We start from the raw sequence: 23,672 nt of genomic DNA on the forward strand, positions 1-23,672 counted from the left end.
GCGAGAAAGGTCTTGTTCCTATGTTCCCCCGGAGTGTGGTTGGTTGGGTGACTCGGCCCGAGGATCGGCGCCGTCAGCAGCCGCTGGAGGGCGCTGCAGTGCATTGCACTGCTAGAAGTGCGCGAGGACCCGCCGGAGTTGCCGCAATCCAGGGCACCCCGCGACACCCCGCGAATATCCCCATTCGTGCCGGCTTCTGCCGGGCCCTTAGGGAAGCGGCTGGATCCAGGGCTCGAGCTTCAATAGGCACACGTGCTGGGTACAGCACTGTGACGGCCGCTGACAACGTGTGATTCTAACATGCTAGTCCTTCAAAACTCATTTCCTCCTGCCCTTCGCACCAGCTTGTTCTTAAAAGCAGGCTTTATGGCTAGACCTGACCTCTCTCCCTCATCATCTCGCTCTAAGGGGGACTCGAGGCTTCGAGGAAGTTGTGGTAAGAGAAGTGTCAAGAAAATTCTGTTCCTGTCGCCACAACGCCTGAGGTGGGGAAGAGTTGGGAAGGTACTGTAGTGAAATTTCACTTGATAGTTGATTCGGTAACATCTGTGTTAAGTGTTTACTATGGACAAGGCAGACAGCTAGGTGCTATAGGAATACAAAGATGTACTGCACACCCATAAGGTGTCTTTTCTGCCCCTTCCTCTGCCCAATGGATTAAATCCTCTTCTCAGCCCACAGTAACCCCAGCAACCCTTCAGAACCTTCCTCAAATGTCATCCACCCAAAACCATGCTGCAACTCCAGACTGAGCCACTCCCACCTAAGCCCCCCATTTCCACCTACCCCCTGCTCAGTGGTTGCTGCATGCCTCGCCTACACAATAGGCAGCTCTGATAGGCCTGTGGTGGGCGGTATCACACATGATCCAGCCCACAGAATGTGACTGAATGAACTTCAGTACTAACATTCTACAACCTTCCCCTCACCAGAAAAAAGATGCCCCTTGTCACTGAGGAGGGAGTGGAGGGGAGGGGGTTAATACCCAGTGTTAATGGGAAGGCAGGCACTGCTTCTAATAACACATTATTGAACTTCCTACTCTTTATTAAATACCACGGATAAATTATTTCAGCCCGTGAAAATATAGCTCATTCAGTCCTCTTAGCCCAGGAGCCCCCCGCTGGCTGGGAGGCCAAGATGGCCTCTCTGCAGCCTGGCGCAGGGAGGCAATTGGTCCCTGGGATGGTCAGGCTCAGTCTTTACTCCCAGGCAAGGGGTCAGGGCAAGATGGTGACAATAGAAATGTCCTTCAGGAAGCTGGTGATGGATTTCCAGTTGGGTGGTCTCCTGGTAGATGATCAGGGAGCCAGATGTCTCAGGGCAGCCTGCAGAGACTTCCTCAGGAAGGTGGTGTTGGGCTCTAGGGCCAGAGCCAGGCCCAGCTTCTGGGTCTCAGTGATCTGGAGAAAAGGAAGAATCTTGTCAGGACTCCAGCAGCTAATCTCTTCCTGTTCCCTTCTATCTCGTGGGCTCTGTTTAGGCAGGAGAGAGGAAGCCAGGACATAAGGACAATAGAAGGAGAAGGAAGAGGAGCAGGAGGAAGAGACTCCTGATCAATCTAACCTCATTATTTCACCATGGTTAACCATGGATTGAGATGGACCTGGAGTCAAATACTAGCTGCACAATTTAGTAAGCTGGCCACATTAATAATAGTTGACAATTATTGGGTGCTTACTACATGGCAAGACTTTGTTATATGTGTTATTTCATATACACACTTCATATATATGCATTACTTCATATAATCCTCACAACCCTCCCATTTTACAGATGAAGAAACTGAGGTTCAGAGACACTCCATTTTGGCTGCCACCTTCCTTCTGGACTACACTTTTTTTTTTCTGACCTGTTGCTACAAACCTTGTGACAGGTCTCAGGCCCTGTATCTTCACTCTCCAATCCCCACTCCTCACAGAAGACAGAGTCTTCTTTTTAATGCAAACCTCACCAAGTCACTCCCCATCTGGAAGCCTCTGGGTGACTCCTGATGCCTCACATTGGTGGTCCTTCTCCAGGGATCTATAGGTCTCCAGAGGATCCAGGAGCCCTCTGAAATTGTGCATCAGATGCATGTTCATGTTCCCATTTTCCTGGGAATGTCTACAACTTTTATCAAGTCATTAAATGGACCTGTGACCCCCAAGAAAAGGATAAAAAGCCAATAGCTGAGAACAACTGGCCTTCAAGATGAAGTCCAAGCCAAAGCCCCTCACCATGACCTATAGGGCCTTTCACAAAATGCTACTAGAGGCTGGCTGGTTAGCTTAATTGGTTAGAGTGTGGTGTTATAACACCAAGGTCAAGGGTTCGAATCCCCATACCAGCCAGTCACCTAAAAAAAAAAAATGTATGAGAGAGGATTCGGATTCCTGCACCAGCCAACCACCAAAAAAAAAAAAAAACTAAATAAAAATGTATGAGAGGATCTTTTAAAATATATATATATATATATATAAGTAAAAATAAAATGCTACGAATTCTGGCAGTGTGACCTTGGACAAGTTACTTTAACCCCTCTGAGTCTCATTTCCTCATCTATAAAATGGAGCTAATAATAGCATCTCTCCTAGGGCTGACATGTGGAATAAACTAGCAAGTTCATGTAAGTGAGGGGCTTAGAACCGTGCCTGAGTCATAGCAGGGGTATGGGAGGTATGAGTACTTCAAAAAGTTCATGGAAAATGTAATTAAAAGACAATACCAAAAAAAAAACAAAAAAAACAAAAAAAAAGGGCCGGCCCGGTGGCGCACTGCTACAGTGCGCCGCTTGGGAAGTGTGGCAGCGCTCCCGCCGAGGGTTCGGATCCCACATACACACCGGCGTTCGGATCCCACATACAGACCGGTTCCCGCTCACTGGCTGAGCGAGGTGTGGGCACAACATCGAGGGTTGCGATCCTGTTGCCGGTCCGGTACAGGCGCGACACTGAGGGTTGCGATCCGTTGCCGGTCACAAAAAAAAAGACAAAAAGGAAAAAAAAAAAAAAGTGGAATATTTAAGCTGATAGTTCGCCAAAAGGATTTTTTAAAGTAAACTAAATTCCAACTTGTAATACCATATAACTACCAGAATGCAGTAGATAGGAATTTAAAACAAAAAGATTCAATCTGATCAAATTCATTATTAACTGATGGTTTCATTTTATTTAGTTGTGAATAAAATAGCAGCCACTGTTTTATCCAACATACCAATGGTATCACCTTCAGAAGAAATGATCTGCCTAGTCTGTGCAAAACAAGAACAGTTACCTTCTGTTGAAAGGATGTGAGCTATTCAGACTTACTTCCTTTACATTTGTGTCAATTTCCAAATAAATAAACTGCTCCAGCTAATGTCCTAACAGTCTACCTCCCTACATCTTCCATGCTGTCATCATATAGCCATTTGCAGGTATAATCTTTGGAACACTCTATAATTTCAAAAAGGCGCCTAAAGTCACGAGGATACATATTAGTTATTTTCACTTTTTCTTTTTTCTTTGTTTGCATCAGTATATCCTCTGTATCAACTGGACTCAATGAACTGCAAAAGAGAATACAAATATGCTTAATACTTTTTCATAACGACTGTCAATTAATATTACAGACATGGCTTCTAAGTCCAATTTAAAATGCCTAACATTACATATAATTGTATTTGGTTTAAGAGTTTGCACATAATATGTTTAATTATGTTTATTCCTAAAGTTTCCTGGCTAACCTGTAAGGAAAACAGATTTAGCCCTTAACATATCCTAACCAATTCTCAAACAAAATTCTAGTTTAATCATCATCCTTAAAAAAATTCTTCTGCCTATCTGCTTCATTCTTTTACTCTCTGCAAAATATTCTTAACTCTATTTCAGTTCAAGTAAGTCAATAAGTACAAATAGCAGAAGCTGCTATTTGGCAGTTTTTAAACAGGGAATCATTTTTCACATTTTTGCATAATAATCACTGGTGAATAAATTATCAGACAGCAAATCTCCTTATATATTAGCAAGAAGCCATCAATAAGTCTCTGACAATAATAAGTAAACTGTAATAAAATATTCTGACGGAAGACATTCCCAATATATTTTGATAATAAATAGAATCTTAGTCACATGTTTTCAATCACCAGAGATCTCCAAGGGAATTTTTAACATGTTGCATCACAGGATACCATATTTATTCCTTATTTTCCTATTTTCTTTGTATTTTCATTCAAAATTGCTACCACAACAGACAGCAAGATGAAAAATATTAGACTAACTTTGCTGGTCTATTGCCACCTTTAAGATTTATTTTTATATAAATATTGTCCAGCCAACAGCTCATTCAGAGTTATACATATTAAATGATGATCAAATTAATTAAAATAATTATTTTAACATTTTGTCCACCCTCTGACAATACTTTGAATGACTATGGGCTGCTGATTACATGATGTAATGCACAACTTACACAAATGTACACATCAGCCCTACATAAATATTATGCTTATATAGATACAAAGTTGGAAGTAACAGCTATAATTTTTATAAAGCTTTGGGTAGAAACATAAAATTTGGTCCAGGGCAAGAGGACCAGGGTGGTATAATGATCCATCCTACTTTGGTTAGGAAACAGAAGCACAGCAGACAGACAATGACAACAGGCAGACGATGGGTGCGCCACCTGCAATGCTGACTTTCTCCACCCCAGCTGGCTGTGAACAGCTAGTGCTTCTGGTAGGTTAAACCCAGGCCTAAATTCTGACAAAGATAAAACAGCTTACAGACATCACTGGTTGTTTGTTTTCAAAGAAAGAAAATGAAGGAACTCAGTAGATTATATGAAAAATATAATTACATTTTTCTCAAAATGTACACCAGGGAGAAGGAAGTAATTTGAAGAAATATATGGGTGAAAACATGGTACCTTACTCTGTTGGTCAAGATATGAAAAACAGACTCTAACATGAAAGAATAATTCTTGCACTAAATTGCTACTTTTGTACTTGCTTTTATTCTTTTTACTTACTGTAAATGGTCTACTAGCCTCGCGTTGCGCTTCCCAAAACAGTGCTTTACCATGTGAAAAAATACATTGTAGTTAATAGGTGATAAGTTTTCTGTAAATAAAGTTCTACGAGGAACCATTCGAATAAAATACAGGTTTTGTTGTATTCGTTCTGATTGCTGAACAGAAGGAAAAATAAATTGTATTAGTCATAAAACACTTCCAGAGCAGGTTAACATTCCCTTATTCCTTCAGGCTACCTGTTGGAAGATGCAATCACTACAGACCCTGAGTGTCTGCATTTTCTTGATGAGCATGCCAAGAATGCAAAGCCCTAACCACTCCTTACCTGGGCCATTTCTGAGTTGTTTGCACTGAGCAATCTTCAGAGACAAGGGAATGTCTCTCTCCAGGACAAAAAACAGGCTTGCTCAATGCTTGCTATGAAAAAGGTACATTCCTCCGGCTCTGTGTTCCTTAGCTGTAATGCAAACCTACTGCGTGTATGACATCCAACTGAGCCATAACACATCACTCCTTGGGACGGGGGGCAAATGAAGTCCTATCTCTGATCCAGGAGTCTGTGTCTTTGGCTAGCATCCAAGAAAAACTAACAGCTTATTAACTTGTATGTAAGATGAAATCAAATCCTGAACGTGACATTAAAATGTAATAAGTCCCTGCTATATTTGAGGCACACCACCACCAGACCCTAATTTTTTAATTATAATTAAAATTGGATATTTTTAGTTGGATATTTTAAAAATGGAAAAATCTCATAATTTCATAAAAGTGGAAAATCTCAAACAATTTGGATAAAAATGAAGATGATGTGCTCTAAAAAATTGTTAACCATCTTGAAGTGCTTCTATAGCAATTATGAACACAGTAATATCAAAGACACGTGAAATGTGTAAAATTTTCTCATAAAAAACATTTGATTATTTCATCATCATCCCTAAAAGTTTATATTTTTAAGTTGGCTACAGAACTATTTTAGCTTTTGATCTTCTCACTGAAAAAATGAGGAAGTGTCTTATACACAGAATTGTTCATTTTGGGGACATCTGGATAATTCCCTAATGTTATCAAGCCAAAATGTATTATTTCAACTCTATTTCTGAGACTACACAAGTTACGCTTTATGAACAGTGAAAGAGAACTAAAATCACAATGATGACTGATCACTCTAAAATCAGACCATTTCTTCTTTTTTTTAAAAAAAGATGACCAGTAAGGGGATCTGAACCCGTGGCCTTGGTGTTATCAGCACCACACTCTCCCAAGTGAGCCACAGACCAGCCTACCCCCATAAAATCAGACCACTTCTAAATTGATAATTTTCCATTAGTGGGATGAGTAACAAAAAAAAAAAAGGGTAGTAAGTAAGTGGGACCTTTAGACTGAGGTGATATGTCAGGATTAGGCCATCGTTAACATTTAATTCCAAGGTGGAACTTCTGAAATGGGTCCAAAAATTTTTTTTGTAACTTTTGCTACTGTATTAGAAATTTACAAGTAGCCCTGAGATAAACTAAATGGAGGACCACTTTATAATATCATCACTTTGGTTCTTTAGAAAGGGGGGGGGAACCACACAAAAAACAAATATAAAAGCCCTAACTCCTGGTAAGAACCAAGATGCACCTTGGTGCGTTCAATCATATAATAGCAATATCACAAATTTGTGATGATTAATAAGATATAATTTTTTTGTTTATCAAATTAGATGACTAAAATGATTATATCTTCCAAATTGGAGATGTACCTGCATTTCAAGAGATAAAAAGAGAAGTCAGATTCTCTGTTTAAGCCTATTACTATGCTAGCATTCTCTGTTGAATAGTTTTTAAATACAATTCTCTCGCAAAATATTTTAATTAGAAGTGATGAGATACATTTTATTATATCTTGTAATTTAACTAAAAGTAATACATTTTATTATATCTTATTATATTCCAGTTATTTTATTTTAAAATTTAAATATTAAATGCAGAATACCAGATAATCTTAAAGAAAATAAAGGATGTTCCATTTAGGAAAAAAGACGGGAAGGTATTCATTTATTCTTACCCTACGCTTTGGCTTTTCCAGTTGCCCATTTTGAGTGTATATGTCAAATGATGACCAAGGCTCCTTGAGGGAAGAAAAACAAAAACAAAACAACATTTTAAAAAATTTCTCTTTGGTCAAAGCACTCCACATTATTACCGCTTTAAAAAAAAATCTTGCCTAAACAAGAGAATGAATTAAATCCAGGCCACAGTCTAAGTAGGTATAAGAAAAACAACACGATAGTTGAATAATACAAATCTCCCTCCTCAATTTTTTTTAGATAGAGTAGAAGGATCAAAGGTCTACACTGATATCAATAACTCTATCTCTTACTTACTTAGATAAAGAAGTTACTCTTAATATAATTATGCAAATAAATGCATATGTTATAATTTTTACCAGCCAACATTTCCATATTAGTCAGAATCAGCAGTTTGTGAGCTATCAGATCACCACTGGGGATTTTTTTTTTGCCATACCTTAGTGAAAAAGCCTATAGGTATGGCAAAAGACTAAAACAATAAGGTTTGAAAGGCTACCATCAAAAATGGTAATTTAGGCCGGCCCGGTGGCGCACTGCTACAGTGCACCGCTTGGGAAGCGCGGCACTCCTGCCGAGGGTTTGGATCCCACATACAGACCGGTTCCCGCTCACTGGCTGAGTGAGGCGCGGGAGCAACACCGAGGGTTGCGATCCCGTTGCCGGTCCCGGTCCGGTACGGGGGCTACACTGAGGGTTGCAATCCGTTGCCGGACACGGAAAAAGACAAAAACGAAAAAAAAAATGGTAATTTATTATTCAATATTATTAACTACAGAGGCAATAGGAGTGGAGTGAAAAATCCAATTGTTGCCCATCTGTGAAATTCCTGAGCAGTTCTAGGAATGGCACTCTAACTAGAGAGCAAAGCAGAGGCAGCTGCAGTTTCCCACATGCTTAGTCTAGCCCAGCAGTTTAGGGTATGGCGGCGGGGGCAGAGGAGACTGCACTTTCACCTTCGAAAGCCACAGCAGAGGACTCTGGGAAGTGATCTTAACAACCTACCCTACAGTATGGAGAGCAAATGCTAAAAAAAAAGTTGGGTCCAGAAAGACCTCTCCTTTCTGGAGGTTAATAAATCCCAAAACTGAACACAGGACCTTTGAAAACCAATACTAATTAAAAAGAAGAAGGAAACATTATTCTGAAAACTAAAGTCCTCAGGAGGCCCCTACGAAGAAACTAGCTAAAAGCCATGAGCACAGAAGAGGCAGAGATGAAAGCAACAGAATGAGACCAGATCAGTGAGGTAAGGAAGGACTTTAGAGGAACCAAGAACTATAATAGCAGGTTTACAATATCCAGTGCAGACAGCAAGCATCCTGCTCTCGAAGTGTGAAAAGATTCTGGGAATACAACAGAAAAACGATGACAGCATGATAGATACAAAAAACAAGGACCAAAGATCCAACCAAAGAACCACAAATGTTTTTGGGAAAAAAAAGAAAAGAATTGGAACAAAAGCTAAAATCAAATGAGATAACATTCCAGAGCTAAAAAAGCAACTAAATATGCAGACTGAAAGGCTCAATGTAGACAAGAGCTATGAAGTGCACACATGGAGACACACATAGCGAAAATTTAAAAATCAAACACATACATCCTTGGAAGAACAGGGGCTCATAAAATATATAACTAATATTCTATAAAAACTACTTGATACATACTTCAGTCTACTACAATAAATAAGAGAATGAGCAAATTATGGTATACAAAAAATAGTATTTATCATTTTTTTCTTATACTCTAGCTCTCTGTTATCAAATACAGTAGCTGCTAGCCACATATGGCTATTGAACATTTGAAATATGTTTAGTCTGAACTGGGATGCGCTAGAAGTGTATAATACACATTGTACTTCAAAGACTTAGTACAAACAAAAAATGTAAATTATGTAATAACTAATTTTAAAATACTGATTATACACTGAAATGACAGTATATCAAATTGACAGGGTAAATAAAATATAATATTAATTTTACCTGCTTCTTTTTTCCACTTTATAATATGGTTTATAATTTCTAAAAAATATTAAATTATATATATGGCTGACATTATATTTCTATTAGACAAACCTGTTCTTCCATAAGGAAATAAACTAAAAAGGGAAATGCTCTATAATGAACAATTAAGTAGCCATAAAAACTTGAGAAAAATGTTCAGTGACAAAGGAAAAAGCTTACAATTAACGTCAGGCATTAGGTGAAAAAAACAAGATACACAACAACATAATCTTCACTATATAAAGAAAAAGAAAAACACAGGAAAAATAAAAGACTGAAAATCCACCACTAATGTCAATAATGACACCTGGGTGGTAGAACTGTAGTGGTGGTTTTTTAAAAAAAATTATTTTCTTTCTTTTTGCCTTTTTTTTTAAAGTTTCATATTTTTACAATGTGAAAATGCCTTTTTTTTTAAAAGATGACCGGTAAGGGGATCCCAACCCTTGACTTGGTGTTGTCAGCACCACGCTCTCCCAAGTGAGCTAACCGGCCATCCCTATATAGGATCCAAACCCGTGGCCTTGGTGTTATCAGCACCGCACTCTCCCAAGTGAGCCATGGGCCGGCCCAGCATATATTATTTTTATAACAAGAGAATAATATAAATATTTGTGACATAAAACATCACCATGATGTTATCTTGCCCTATTACCTCTAACAGTTGGGAAAAATAATAAAATTAATAATTAATAATAATATATTAAAATAATATATAAAAATATATAAATAATATATTAAAATAACAATAATATAATAAAAATTAATTATTAAATAATTAAATTATTATTAAAATTAATAAACTATCTCCATTTACTCCCTCGAAATTTAGAAGGATTATACTTACCACATGCAGGAGCTTAATCTCACAACCTACTTGCCAGAGCACACTTAATACATGATACAAGTTTGGATTTCTGGGATTTGCCGTTAGTTTCTAATAGAAGGAAAATAAAAATTACACATGTACAACTATAATCAATCATAAATCAAATATTGGGTCTTAATATCAATATCTTAATAGCATCTAGAAATTTAAGTAAAGAAAATTAATATTATATGCAAAATCTTAACTATTGCTGTTTCAAAGAAAGTCTTTATAAATGCTCACATTGAAAACATACCATCACATATACTTAAAATATACTGTATTTGAGACTGATTTCCTTCAACCAGATGGTCTATCAGAGCAAAATCTCATAAAAGAAAAATTGAAATGAAAATGTATAATAGTTGATCATTCAGTTAGGTAAGCAAACAGAACTTGAACAATCCCTGCCGTACAGATCCTACAACATAGCAGGGTAGAAAAACATTAGCTACTAACATGAATAATTAATTAAACTATGGTATGTACTGCGGAGAAGCAGAGGTGTGTTAAAAATATGTACCAGGTGAGCTATTAAATTTTGAGTCAAGAATTGTCAAGGCTGACACTTCAAGAGTGAGAGGCTACTTTAGTGAATGAAAGGGCAGCACAGAGAGAGGAAACCACATGTGACTTTGGCCCATGGAAAAAGGAAGCACAGGCCATTGGAATATTTTCCTAGTAGCAAGATAAAATCTGATGAAGCATTTCCTATATCTCGTCCTTTCATTCTTTCATTTATATACCATATGTACAGCCTCAAGATTCTGCACCCCCTGCTCTCCTTCCATGGCTAGTCAATATTTATTCACTATCTGAGTCTGGGTGAATAAATCATCCCTTCATTTCCTGCCCCACTATCTTAATCCATTGCTCTCTCACACACAAATAAACTTTTCTGTTATATTGAACAGATTAACATCAAGCATTCTAGGCAGAAAAGAAACATTACTCTCACAGCAATCTAGGACTTCAGGAGGCCCTTCCATTACAGAGAATAAAAAATAGAGTCTAAAACACTAAAGATTCCACACATGAAAACCCCGTTAGAACTAATAAAACAAATTCAGCAAAGTTGCAGGGTACAAAATCACTCCACAAAAATCAGTTGTATTTTTATATACCAGCAATGGACAATTGGAAAAGGAAACTTAAAAAACAATTCAATTTATGATAGCATTAAAAACAACTAACCTAAACAAGGAAGTGAAAGACTTGTACACTGAAAGCTATAAACATTGCTAAAAGAAATTAGAGACACAAATAAATGGAAAGACATCCTGTGTCCTTGGTTGGATGATTTAATATTAGGATATCACTACTACCCAAAGTGATCTATAGATAAAACGCAATCCCTATCAAAATCCCAGTGTTTTTTGCAGAAATAAAAAATCCATACTAAAATTCATATGTAATCTCAAGGGACCCAGAATCACCTAAACAATCTTTAAAAAAAGAACAAATTTGGAGGACTCTTAGCTCCTGATTTTAAAACTTACAATAAAGCTACTGTAACAACACAGTGTGGTATTGGCAAAAGGACAAATATATAGACCAAGGGAATACAACAGAGAGACCAAATAACAGATCAACACACATATGGTTGAATGATTTTTGACACATACGGTTAAATGATTTTGTATGGTGCCAAAATCATTTAAGGGGGCCCAGGACAGTCTTTTCAACAAATGGTGTTGGGAAAACTAGAAATCTACATGCAAAAGAATAAAGTTGGACCCTTACCTGAAACCATATACAAAATATCATATACAAAATACCATATACAAAAATTAAATCAAAATGGATCAAAGACCTAAACATGAAAGCTAAAACTATAAAACTCTTGGAAGAAAACACAGAAAAAGTTTCATGACATTGGACTGGCAATAATTTCCTAGAGATGATACCAAAGGCACAGGCAACAAAAGAAAAAAACCAACAAATTTGACTACATCAAAATTAAAAATTTGGGGCATCAAAAGACTATCAAAAGGGTAAAAAGGCAACCCACTGAATGGGAGAAAACATCTGTAAATCATGTATCTGATAAGGGATTAATAACTAGAATATATAAAGAACTCTTAAAACTCAGTAACAACAACAACAAAAAAAACCCAAATAAAAAATGGGCAAAAGACCTGAATTGACATTTCTCCCAAGAAGATATATAAATGGCCAATAAGTACATGAAAAGATGTTCTACATGACTAATCATTAGGAAAATGCAAATTAAAACCACTATAAAAATACCACTTCACACCATAGAACAGATATCATCAAAAAAACAAAACAAGAGCTGGCAAGGATGTGGAGAAATTGGAACCCTTGTATATTGTTGGTGGGAAGGTAAAATGGTGTATCCACTATGGATAACACTATGGAAGTTCATTAAAAAATTAAAAATGAAATTAGCACATGATCTAGTTATTCCACTTCTGGATATACACCCCAAAAAACTGAAAGCAGGGACGTGAAGAGAAATTAGTAAGCTCATGTTCACAGAAGCATTATTCACAAAAGTCAAAACGTGGAAGCAACCAAGTGTGCACTGACGGATGAATGGATACACAAACTATGGTGTATACATGAGTACCTTTTAAAGGAATTAAATTCTGACATGCTACAACATGGATGAACCTTGAGGATAAATGCTACATGAAGTAAGCTAGACACTGATGTACAAATATTGTATGATTCCACTTATGTGGGTATCTAAAACAATCAAATTTATAGAGAAGGTAGTACAATGGTTACAAAAAGCTGGGGGGACAGGGGAAGGGGGAGTTAGTGTTTAATGGATGCAAAGTTTCAATAAGGGATAATAAAAAAGTTTTGGAGATGGATGGTGATAATGATTGTACAATGTGAATGTACTTAATGTCACTGAACTGTACACGTAGAAATAGTTAAATTGGTAAATTTTAGGTCATGTATACAGTACAACTTTTAAATAAAACTTAAAAAAAAAACAAACCCAAAAACCTGAATTTAAGATTGCACTACAGAAATTTAAAAACAATCTTAGTACTCTCAAATGTCATAAGCCCTAAAGTAAAGTTGCACAGATTAAAACTACTCAGAGAAAAATCACAGAACTGTTTCAAAACAAAAAGCGGGTCCTTGTTAATAACCTACCTTGTATCCTTTTTCACTAATAAACATATTTAGTTCTACTCGTCCATATCTATATATAGAACTACAGGAATACAGGTCATATAAAAGTTTCCAAAGTGCCCTTCTTTCATTTTTAATTGGGAAGATTCCAATTACTTTTAAAGGGATACCTGTTAGGAATACAAGCAAAAATATTTTAATAAAGTTCTTTTTCCTATGACCATATTATACTGAAGAAAACTTAATTTACAAACTATATTAAGTTTATTTCAATTAAAACTAAACATCAGCATCTATCCTTGATATGGAACTTGGTCTTTGGGGAAATAAACTAGTTGTGTCCAGGTTAGGGGAATGCCATATTCAACTTGAGAGCATCTGCTTGTAAATTGTATGATAGAAACTGTACACAAATCTCATCAACAAACCAGGAATACTGCTAACAAAAGCTGGTAAATTATAAGGCATTTGCTTTAGTGAATGACAAAAATTACCTGTTGACCATGGAAGTGCCTTTATTCCCAAATTCTGAAAAAGCACATGTGAAATCATAGTGGGTGGTTTTACTAGTCCCACACTTCTAGGATCCAATTTAAAGAAGTCACAGTGGACCACTTCTAGATTTCCATCCACATTTTTTCCTAAGGTCTAAAGAGAGAGAGATAACACTTCAAGAAATTTTGGCATTATACTAACATTGTAACAATTCAAAAAATAAGAATAAAATATAATAATAAAAAGTAATTCAAAGATCTTACAAAAAATTACGACTACAATAAAAAACATAAAAAAAATATTACTAAAATTCCCTAAAATTTAAGAGGAAAGAAAAATCGATTAAGAGCTAAAAAGTGGTTAAATTGTGACAATATTATGAAGAAAAAGCCCCCAAAACCCCAAATCACCTTCAACAAATTCGAACTCGTCCTTCTACTTTCTTTACTTTATCGTAATGGCTTCGGTTGGTTACAATAGTCTCTAGTTGCTTAGCAGTGGCCACCTGGAGCACTGGGCCGAGACTGAGACCACAGCGGGCTCCAGCAGAGAGCTGTGAGCCATCTGCCACGGTCACGGGAAAAAGAAATGAAAAGGTGTTTCACAGTAGAGAAACACAATTAAACTATTAAAGTGAAAGGTAGATGGACTCAAGAGAGTATCTCTCTTCTTCTAGGGGAGTCTAGTCAGTCACCAGCCAAGTGAACTTCGCCCACTCTCCATCTCCCTGCTTAAGTTCACATTTACTTTTTCTGAAGACAGGGCAACTATATGCCTTGTCCGCTGGAAGAGGTACTATATTCCTCAATTGCTTCAACTGCTCTTGTTTGCTGATCTTACAGCAGCGCTAGAGACTTTAGTAAGAGCAAGAATTAGCTACTGACGTGATAAAATTAATTTGAAGTTACAAAATATTGATTAGAAGAGAGCAATATGTTTTTGATGTGCACATTGAGTTTTCATGCACAGAAAATTCTACTGGTATTTATTAAGGTTTAAAATGATTTTTCAATTTAAAGATAGAAATTCAAAAACCTAGTTTTTCTTAAGCACTTGAGTTCAACCTATAAATATTATTCATTTCTAAATATACTATATTTTAATGATCGCTTTTAAGGGTACATTTTTAAAAGAGGAAGAAAAAGACTGGGGGGTGGAAATCATATACATGTGGTCACATTAACTTTGAGAAGCCTACTTGGTGATCCAAGTGGAGATGCCAGGTAGGGAGTTGTGTATCTGAATAAGGAGCTCAGTGGAGTGGTCCACGTTGAATATATAAATCTGTGAGAATTTGGCTTGCTGAAAGTAATTAAAGCCAGCAGTGTAGATCCCTAGAGAGAAATACAGAGGACTAGGCCTGAGGATGGCAGAACTCCAAAGTCTAACAACAAGAACCCGAGGAAGCAGAAGAAGTAAGGAGAAAATCCAGAAGAGTGTGGTGTCATGGAAACTAAAAGAAAAGAGTGTTCATATAATGCATATGATTATCTTTAAACTCTAAAAATAACTCAACATGTATAGCAATAAGATAATTTCAGATGGTATCAAAAAGACATTCTAATGTTTGTAATTAAGGAAAGCTAATGAATTTTGGTTTGATAGAAATATTACTAAAGGTACACTTCATTACTTTGTTACACTTGTATCCTGAGAGGGCCTTATACATTTTTGCTTTAGTACCTGTCACTTACCATTCAACTATTCAAACATAACAGCCAAAAAGCACCTAAATAAATAATTCTACTCATACAATAGTGAGATCACATTTTAAAATTCAACTAGACTGCATTTAGGATTCGAAAACAAGAAGCAAAAGGGACAAAGGAAAAGAAAGTAACCCTTGAGTTTCTACTAGCCATTTAGTTAGGCACTTTAAGTTTATTTCATTTAAATATCATCAAGATCCTGTACAGGTGGGTATTAACATGTCTTATTTTACATATGAGAAAAATCAAGGTTCACACAGTTTAAATTACTTGCCCAGGGTATTAAAGCTAGTCAAGTGCTAGGACTGAGATTCATTCTGATTTGAAAATACTGTGCTCTATCCCTGCTGAAATAAAACAGGGCTTATCATAAAAGCTGATGTCTCTTCAACTGAACATACACAGCTATTTCTCCAACAATCTTTTCACGAAATGGATATACCATGATTTACTGTCATGGAACATAGTTTGTAACATGTATATGTCTAACCACATCCAGATAGGAAAATAAACTGTTCCTGCCTTAAACAATGTTACTGTGGAGTTCCAGGAATTTCAGGAGGGAAATGGAAGGAATCTAAAGTTAGATAAATATCCAGAGTCAAGTACTATCCTTGAATATACTTTCTATTTTTAGGAGCAAAGCTGAGAACCTATAGGCGGCTAGAAGAAACACTGTTTGCTAAGAGTACCACTTTAAGACCTATATTTAGGGGTGCAAAGGTTCTATTTACACATTACTTCTCTTTTATTCTGGCAAATGGATGAATTCACACAAAATTTTAAATGGCGTTTTACTTTATCATAGGATGGTTAATAAAAGTGCAAGAATATGTACTAAGGGCTGTGCTTAAGTTAGTGTTGGTGCCAATGATAAGAAAATATAAGCCTTAACTGTAGCAAAAAAACTAGTTCAAATCAAAGACTGGATTGAGTCAACGATGTTCATACATTTAGCTTACATTTATAGCTTCAGAAACATTTTATTACTGATATTCCTGTAAGAATTATTGTGTCAAAAAATTTCCAGCCCCAATCCTTTTTCCATTGAAACAATTGTTTTAAATTAAAACTGTTATCTTGAGGATTTTATAAGCAACTACTGTGTCACAGGATAACAAACTTTAGAAACAAAGACATTTTAATCCATCTTAATTATTTTGTAAGTGCATAGATTAACCTTCAAATGTAGGCTTTTTTTTCGAACTGAGAGCTTTCTTTTTGTTTTTAATTTCCAAGTTGAAATTACAGAGGGCTATGTTTACTAAATCACATTTCATGACCTTAAATCTTTGAACAATTTCATGTGGTTTTTTTTCCTTCAAAGTTTTGCAAGTCCAGCAGATTTAGCATCAATTAAATAAGCTGGCTGAGGCTGACCAGATAGCTCAGATGGTTAGAGTGTGGTGTTGATGACACCAACGTCAAGGGTTCGGATCCCCTGACTGGACAGCTGCCCCCCAAATAAATAAATAACCTGGCTAAAACCTTGGATTCTTTTCAAAGCAGTCAGTTGTAGCATAACAATAATCTAATGCTCATAGTTTTATTTTTTTAATTAAATTGGATTTGACAGACATTTTCACAATTTTTTGTGGTCATCCTGCACTTTTACCTAAAGCCATTCTACATCCAGAAGTTGGCATAGGGAAGTAGAAGTTCCCTAAATTGCATCTAGAGATGTATAAAGGAGGGCGAAAAAGAAAAAAGAGGCTGGCTAATGATGCAAGGAATTTCCACTTCTTCACTGTTATGTGAATTTGTCCGCTATGTAAGAAGCAGAATCATTGAAAAATGCATTCAGATAATAATGCCTTCACTCTATGAAATTGTATCTGATTATACCAAACCCTTTTTGCTTCTGAAACCCTAAATCCAGAGTTTACATAATCTTGGCACTCACTCCAATTAGATTCTAAGCTCACAGAAGGCAGGACACAGCACAGCCGACTAGAGATGAGGAAATAAGGCTAGTGATACCACTTATGTACTCTATGCAAAGTCACCCAACTAGCCTGTTCTAGAGCTAGGACTAGAAAACAAATCTCAGAACTTCCAATCCTTTAGTCATTCAACAAGCACTGAATACTTACGGTGTTCTAGTTACTATTAAGACATGGCCCCTAAAAGAGATTCTATAAAAATAAATTGTGTGCTTAATTCTGCTTCCCTAAACCACTCAAAGGTAGCTGATTGAACAATAAATTACTTTCAGAAATCAAAAATATACCTCCAAATGTGGAATAAAAGTTCTGTCGCTTTCAAGGGCAACCACTTTGGCACCAGTTTCAAGTAATGCCTGAGTCAGGATTCCAGGACCTAGCATATTAACAGAATGAAAAGTTTATGTTCAAAAGAAACAACATAATCTCTTTCAATATCAAAATTTAATAGATATCATACATGTATTATCTAATTTTAATCCTCACAACATCTCCAAAGTAGATATTACTCTTCTTTTTACATAGTTATAAGGAAAGTTAAGATTAGACATAGTCATTTGACACCAACATCATAATTGGTAAGTGGTGCAGCTTGGCTTAGAATCCATTCTGTCAGTGACTGCAAAACTTGCACTCTAAATCACAGTGCTTCACTGGCTTTTAGAAGGAAAAAATCTAGGAAAAAAACTAACAATAAAGATCGCCTCTAGCCTACCACTTACTCATGAATTCTCCGGAGCCTTCAATCATCAAAGATATTATTGTCAAGCCTAAACAAAAACGACTCTCCATGACAGAAAATGGTGTTTTAAAAAATTATTATTCAAAAAGTCTATGAATCTTGTGTTCTCAGCATCCTGCTATAGTCTGTAGGAGATGCAAGGAAGGGTAAGATAAATTTATTTTTTGGGAGAGTACTTGCAACAATTTTGGGAAGACTGTGAAATCTAAGAACGTGTCTTACCAAAATATTGTGTACAGGGTAAACTGCTATAGAAATATCTGGTGGTGCCATTATTAATACAAACCATCCGCGCACGGTGTGGGCAATCTCTCCAGGAAAGCTGCTTGAAGGAAAGGGCTGTTGTCTTAAACACCACCCCACGAGAGGTCAATAAAAGTTTGCAGAAGTGATGAACACCCAAAAAACGCAATCCAGCTGGACTCACCTGGATTGCACTCCAGGAATAGGTGGTGAGGTTTTTTTCGTTTCCCCCGCAGGATCTGCGCCACGGTCTCAGCCAGTCTCCGACTGGTTATGTAACGCTTGGGCTCTAAGCTGCTCTTGGACACCCAGGAGGAGGACTCCCCTAAATCCGGATGGGGCATCAGCTGCGGGCAGGAGTCAGACCAGCCACGGCGAGGAACCGCCGGCAAGTCTTTCCGCGTCGCCGCTCCGGACCCCAGAATGCAAAAGCGACCAGTGCCCGCCAAGGCTGACAGCGACAGCCGCGGAGGAAGCGCCGCCACTGTGACCCACATCGTTGCCTCCAAGGTTGGCTCCAATGCTCACCAGGGTCGCTACTTCCGCGAATCCCTGGCAAACCATTCCACGTGCTACCTCTACCCGCAGGCCGATCAGGTCAGGCGGAAGTAAACATACACACTGCGCATGCGTACAACCGACCCTTCAGGCCGCTCTCCCTCACTTCCGCTTCCGTCCGGGCTCAGCCGCTGAGGTTTGTACCATTCCACGTGCTACCTCTACCCGCAGGCCGATCAGGTCAGGCGGAAGTAAACATACACATTGCGCATGCGTACGACCAACCCTTCAGGCCGCTCTCCCTCACTTCCGCTTCCGTCCGGGCTCAGCCGCTGAGCTTTATGAGTGGACCGAGGAGGAGGGAGACGGGCTATCCGGCTTGCGTTCGGACACGTACTCTATGGTTGTCCGCCTTCCTCTCTAGCCGCTCGCGCTCTATGCTCCGCGGTGGCGGGTCGCCTGCCGCCAGCCGGCCAGCGGGGAAGGGTGCGCAGAGGGAGGCGGGGCGGAAAAGCAAGAGGTGTCTCCTCCACCGGAGCCGCGGGAGACCCGAGCAGCTCAGTGACAGCAAGTCGGCCGCCATGTCAGCCGGTGGGGCTGGAGACGGACCCGGGGGCCCGCGGTAACCTGCCTTTCGCCTGCCATTCCCAGGTGAGGAGGGGAAGAGCGGGCTGCAGGGGACCCGCCGGCTCGCGGCGGGGATGGGAAGCCTTTCGGGAGCCCCTCGCTCCTCCCCCTGCGCCTCCTCCCCAGCAGCGCCGCCTCTGCCCTCCGGGCGAGGGGTAGCCCGGTTCCCTCACCTGCGCCCCCTCTCCGGTCGCCTGTTTTCCCCTGTCGCCTCCAGCCACCGCAGGTCCCCTGTTCCTACGCATCCTGAGGGACTGTCGCCAGAAGTCGTTCCTCGCCGGCTTCCACTGTGCTTCTCTTCCTTTCTGTGCTGCTGCCCCCAGCCCGGTCTGTCCCCCCTTGGGGGTGGTCCTCATGTTCCCGCCATACCTGTCCTCTCCCGCGCCCCCACTTTGCTTATCAAGAACCGCCTAGTGGCTCCCCTCAGTTGCTCCCTCTGAGCTAATGTCTTACCTTAATTTTCATTTTGAATTTGAGTGTTAGAAAGACGAGAAAAAAAATAAAGACTTAAAAGCTTAACGTTCCTTTCTGAGGTTAAAAAGGTCAAGACCTTAGGATGTCTATTTTATTCCCTGTATAAACTTAGTCAAACACGTTGTGCTGTGGAATGCAATTTAAAAGACCAAATCCAAAGATTCTAAAAATAGGATGCGCTAATGGAAATTCTGGCAGTCTTTTTACCTATGGGGCAATGTTAGAAGACTCGATTCTTTGAATGATTTCAGTCTTTGAGGGTCATGCTCAGGAAGAGCTTTACCCATTATCCTTTCCACCAAAGCAGGAAAATGCAGCCAATCAACTTAGTGCTCGAAAACATGTACATTCCTTTCTGCTTACTCTGCTGGGAGCGTAATCGAGGTCGGCTTTTAAATTCACAAGGAAAAGATTTCTAAGGAATGTATCACTGAGCAAATAGTCTGAAGATTATACTCACCTGATGAAGCTCAGATGGATAAAGAATTGGCAGCCAAGTATGGCCTTTGGGGGACGATAAATTTGTCAGAACACCATAAAAATTATGTAATTAACTGTTGGGGATGCCCTGCGAACTCGCTCTTTGATCTTTATTTCCTTAAATTCCTTTTTTTCTATATATACAGTTTCTTCATTGACAATTTTCTGGAAGTGGCTTTTGCCTCCTCTGAACTCCTGAGAAAGCCTTTCCCCCATGCTTTACTGAGCTGTCACCTTCTCTACCCTTAAAAAACATTTTTATAAATTCAGAAATACACTGGATCCCTCCTCCCCCAGAGCCGTAAGGCATAAATATCTTAAAATCAAATAAAGCAAAATGGTGTCTTATGGTAGAGGAAGGACATGGTTCACTCATAGGAATGTGTCATTGAATTTCTCACTTTTAAAGTATACTTTTTAAAAAACATTGTGGTAAAAGAAAATATTTATTTAAGATACACTTTATTTCGTAATGTCTGTGGACCAAAGTTAACCTACTCAGTCCCAGAGAAAATGATGTAATTTTTTATTTTGCTTTTGAGTGGTGGTATTTTCTTTTGGTTTTGGGAAAGAGAATTAGGTTATAATAAGTATTTCCCTTTCTATAGAGTTAATGGTTCACTTGTTTGTGGTTGAAGGTACTTGAATAGTAAGGAGGTGGAATTTTATAAATTTAATTTTGCTGGGGTCTCAGGTGCAAGAAATGAAAGAAATGTCCATTTCACTTTAGAGATGAACCTCATAGTCAGCATTTAGACCTACTTTATGAGAAAAACTTGGTTAGTGTATTTCCCATCTTATTTTCTTAAGAGGTGTGGTTTTGCATCCTGTGCCTTTTTTCCCTTTTTGAAGTAATCTTTCTTTAAAATGGTGACGTGACAAAGCGATTCTGCTGATTATTTTTACAATCTTTTAAAAGATTGTTATTTTTCTTATTAAGTTGTCTCAATTAAATTGGTAGAGAAAGGAAAATACTTCTCCTTTTAATTGACATCTGTAATTGGGAAATGCCAAGTGAGAATTCTTGTTTGCTGTCATAATTAATGCTGTAGGTCCAAAGCAGCACCGTTCAATAGAAATATAATGCAAACCACAGAAGTAATTTAAACTTTTCTAGTAGTCATATTAACAAAGTAGAAACAGGTGAAATAATCTTAATAATGTATTTTATTTAATGCTATATATATATAGCATTTCAACATGTAATCAATTTTAAAAGTTAATGAAATATTTTACGTTATTTTATACTAAATCTGTCATATCTGGTGTGTATCTTACATTACAACATGTCTCAATTTGGACTAGCCACATTTCAAGTACTCAGTAGTCACATGTAGCTAATGACTACCTTGTCGAGCAGCACATATCTATAGGATTGCCATGTGATGTTTGAGATGCTTTCCTACCCCGAGAGTCTGATTCTATGGGGTAAATTAAACACTCCTTTTCCTGAAGTGTTGTGATATTCAAATTGAGGAGTTGCTATGCAGGAAGAGAGTTCTCTCTTCCTCTTTGTATTGACTGTGTTAACACTGAGCCCATGCTTGTTTAGTGAGGATGAGAAGATGAATAGAGTGCTCAGTCATTTCCTGGGGTGTCATTGTTACAGTTATTTACATGTGCATGTCAACAGTGTGTCTAGGCACTGTGTGAGTCTTTACCTACTAAATCCATTGACATTAAGTAGGGAAAACTTGAAGACCTACAGGAAGATTGAACTCTGTGAAGGTAGAGTACCTGCTGCTGTAGAGTGATTTTCAGAATTAATTTCAGGTATGGCCGAATCTTTTGTAAATGTGCTTCTCCATAGTATGGTATTTCTTATCAAGGGAAAGATCAAATCTTTTAGCAAAATTCAGAAGGGTTTTTAAGTGCCAGGTGAGAATTACACTGAGTAGGACAAAAATGTAACACTTGTGTATGGTGGTTTAGGGAGATTTAAAAGGAAATGTGGCAATTTTTATATAAGGCTACTGACATACTGTCTAGGTATGTGCTTTAAGTTGTTTCTGCAAGCGGGGTGGTGATTTGCACAGAACCATCTCTGGTTCAGAGCTGATGAAACTGAAAGATAACCTTGAAGCCAGCTGATGGGGATCAATCAGACCCATCGTTGTTCCTATCTTGACCCCGGTGCTCTAATAAACTTACCTAAATACTACTTTAGCTGCAGTGTGTTACAACTACTTTAATTTTTTTAGTGTTAAAATTAGCCTGAAGGCCTAATTAATAGTCAGTGTAATTTAATACAAGAAACATGACCCTTTCCCAACCTTTATGGTATAAAGAAATTTTAAATTACCTGGTTAATAAACAACCACCCACTGTAAAATCTAGTCACTATGGACCTGGAATGGCACAGGCAAGGGTGTGGAGTATTAGAAGATCAAATTGGAGGTCGGCCCGTGGCTCACTCGGTAGAGTGCGGTGCTGATAAGACCAAGGCCACGGGTTCGGATCCTATATAGGGATGGCCGGTTCGCTCACTGGCTGAGCGTGGTGCTGACAACACCAAGCCAAGGGTTGAGATCCCCTTACCAGTCATCTTTTTAAAAATAAATAAATAAATAAATAAGATCAAATTGGGTGTTGTTACTGGATGTTGCTTGTTTTTTGTGAGCGATGTGTAGAAATATAGCATTTTCTTTTGTATTTAAAAGTAGATGGCTGTCTGTTCGCACCATTTTAGTTCGATAAGAAAGAAAATACATTGTTTGGTTCTTACAAATTAGTCCTAGCAAATTTATTTTAGTTATTTGAGGAGGTGTAGTTGATAGTCTGGCAATTTTCAGGTTTTGTTGTTGTTGTTGTTGTTGTTGTTGTTTTTAAAGCCCTTATAAGATTTAAATGGTCTCCAAAAGGAATATTCTTGTTGAGAAATTCTAACTTTATATATATCTTGATACTGGTATGTAACATTCTCTCCAGTTTAGGACCTTGAAGAGTCACATGAATAAAGAGTTTTCTTTATTTAGGAATCATTCCCATGGAGGAAATTATGTTTCCTTTCAACTATAGAATACTTTTGTTTTTCAAGCACTTGAAACAGTTGTAATATTTCTAACATTTGTAATATTCTTTAAAGAGAGATATTATTTTAAAAATTCTGAAGACTTGTAATAGCTTTAGATTTCTTAAATTGTTTTAGTCTTAGGTCTGAGATTCTGCTTTTTAACATATTTGGAGATGGAAACTTTGTCATTCTACCACTCCACCCTACCCTCTCTGAGGATTTCCCGTTTTTCATCATTAGCCATGTGGAAAGGAAAGATAGTGTGTGTCTGTCAAAATAATGACAAGTCGGGCCGGCTTGGTGGTGCACTGCTACAGTGCGCTGCTTGGGAGCGTGGCAGTGCTCCCGCCGAGGGTTCGGATCCCACATACAGACCGGTTCCCGCTCACTGGCTGAGCGA

General features: G+C 38.1%; 1 protein-coding gene and 1 pseudogene across 1 annotated transcript; one reads left to right on the forward strand and one right to left on the reverse strand.

The window, feature by feature from the left end:
• Positions 1-3,123: 3,123 nt before the first annotated feature.
• On the reverse strand, positions 3,124-18,767 carry TFB2M (transcription factor B2, mitochondrial). Its single transcript, XM_008585685.1, has 8 exons — positions 18,365-18,767; positions 17,483-17,571; positions 13,543-13,696; positions 13,070-13,218; positions 9,914-10,003; positions 7,042-7,104; positions 4,990-5,147; positions 3,124-3,529 (listed from the first exon to the last, which is right to left on the reverse strand). Exons 1-8 carry the CDS (start codon positions 18,675-18,677, stop codon positions 3,352-3,354), a joined length of 1,194 nt encoding a protein of 397 aa, XP_008583907.1. The 5' UTR covers positions 18,678-18,767; the 3' UTR covers positions 3,124-3,351.
• Positions 18,768-19,085: 318 nt separating this feature from the next.
• The window catches only part of LOC103601299, a 37,259-nt pseudogene continuing 32,672 nt past the window's right edge, over positions 19,086-23,672 (forward strand).

Source organism: Galeopterus variegatus, unplaced genomic scaffold, assembly GCF_000696425.1.
Source record: "Galeopterus variegatus unplaced genomic scaffold, G_variegatus-3.0.2 Scaffold3669, whole genome shotgun sequence".
NCBI classification, from domain to species: Eukaryota; Metazoa; Chordata; class Mammalia; order Dermoptera; family Cynocephalidae; genus Galeopterus; species Galeopterus variegatus.

What these genes read in the sequence shown, in the direction of transcription:
- TFB2M (XM_008585685.1), bottom strand. Translation starts at nt 18,677, where the DNA reads ATGTGGGTCACAGTGGCGGCGCTTCCTCCGCGGCTGTCGCTGTCAGCC. An exon ending in GGCACTTCCATGGTCAACAG is followed by an intron (nt 13,219 to 13,542) that starts GTAATTTTTGTC and finishes TATTCCTAACAG; the next exon opens with GTATCCCTTTAAAAGTAATT. An exon ending in TGGAAAAGCCAAAGCGTAGG is followed by an intron (nt 5,148 to 7,041) that starts GTAAGAATAAAT and finishes CCTTCTGTTCAG; the next exon opens with CAATCAGAACGAATACAACA.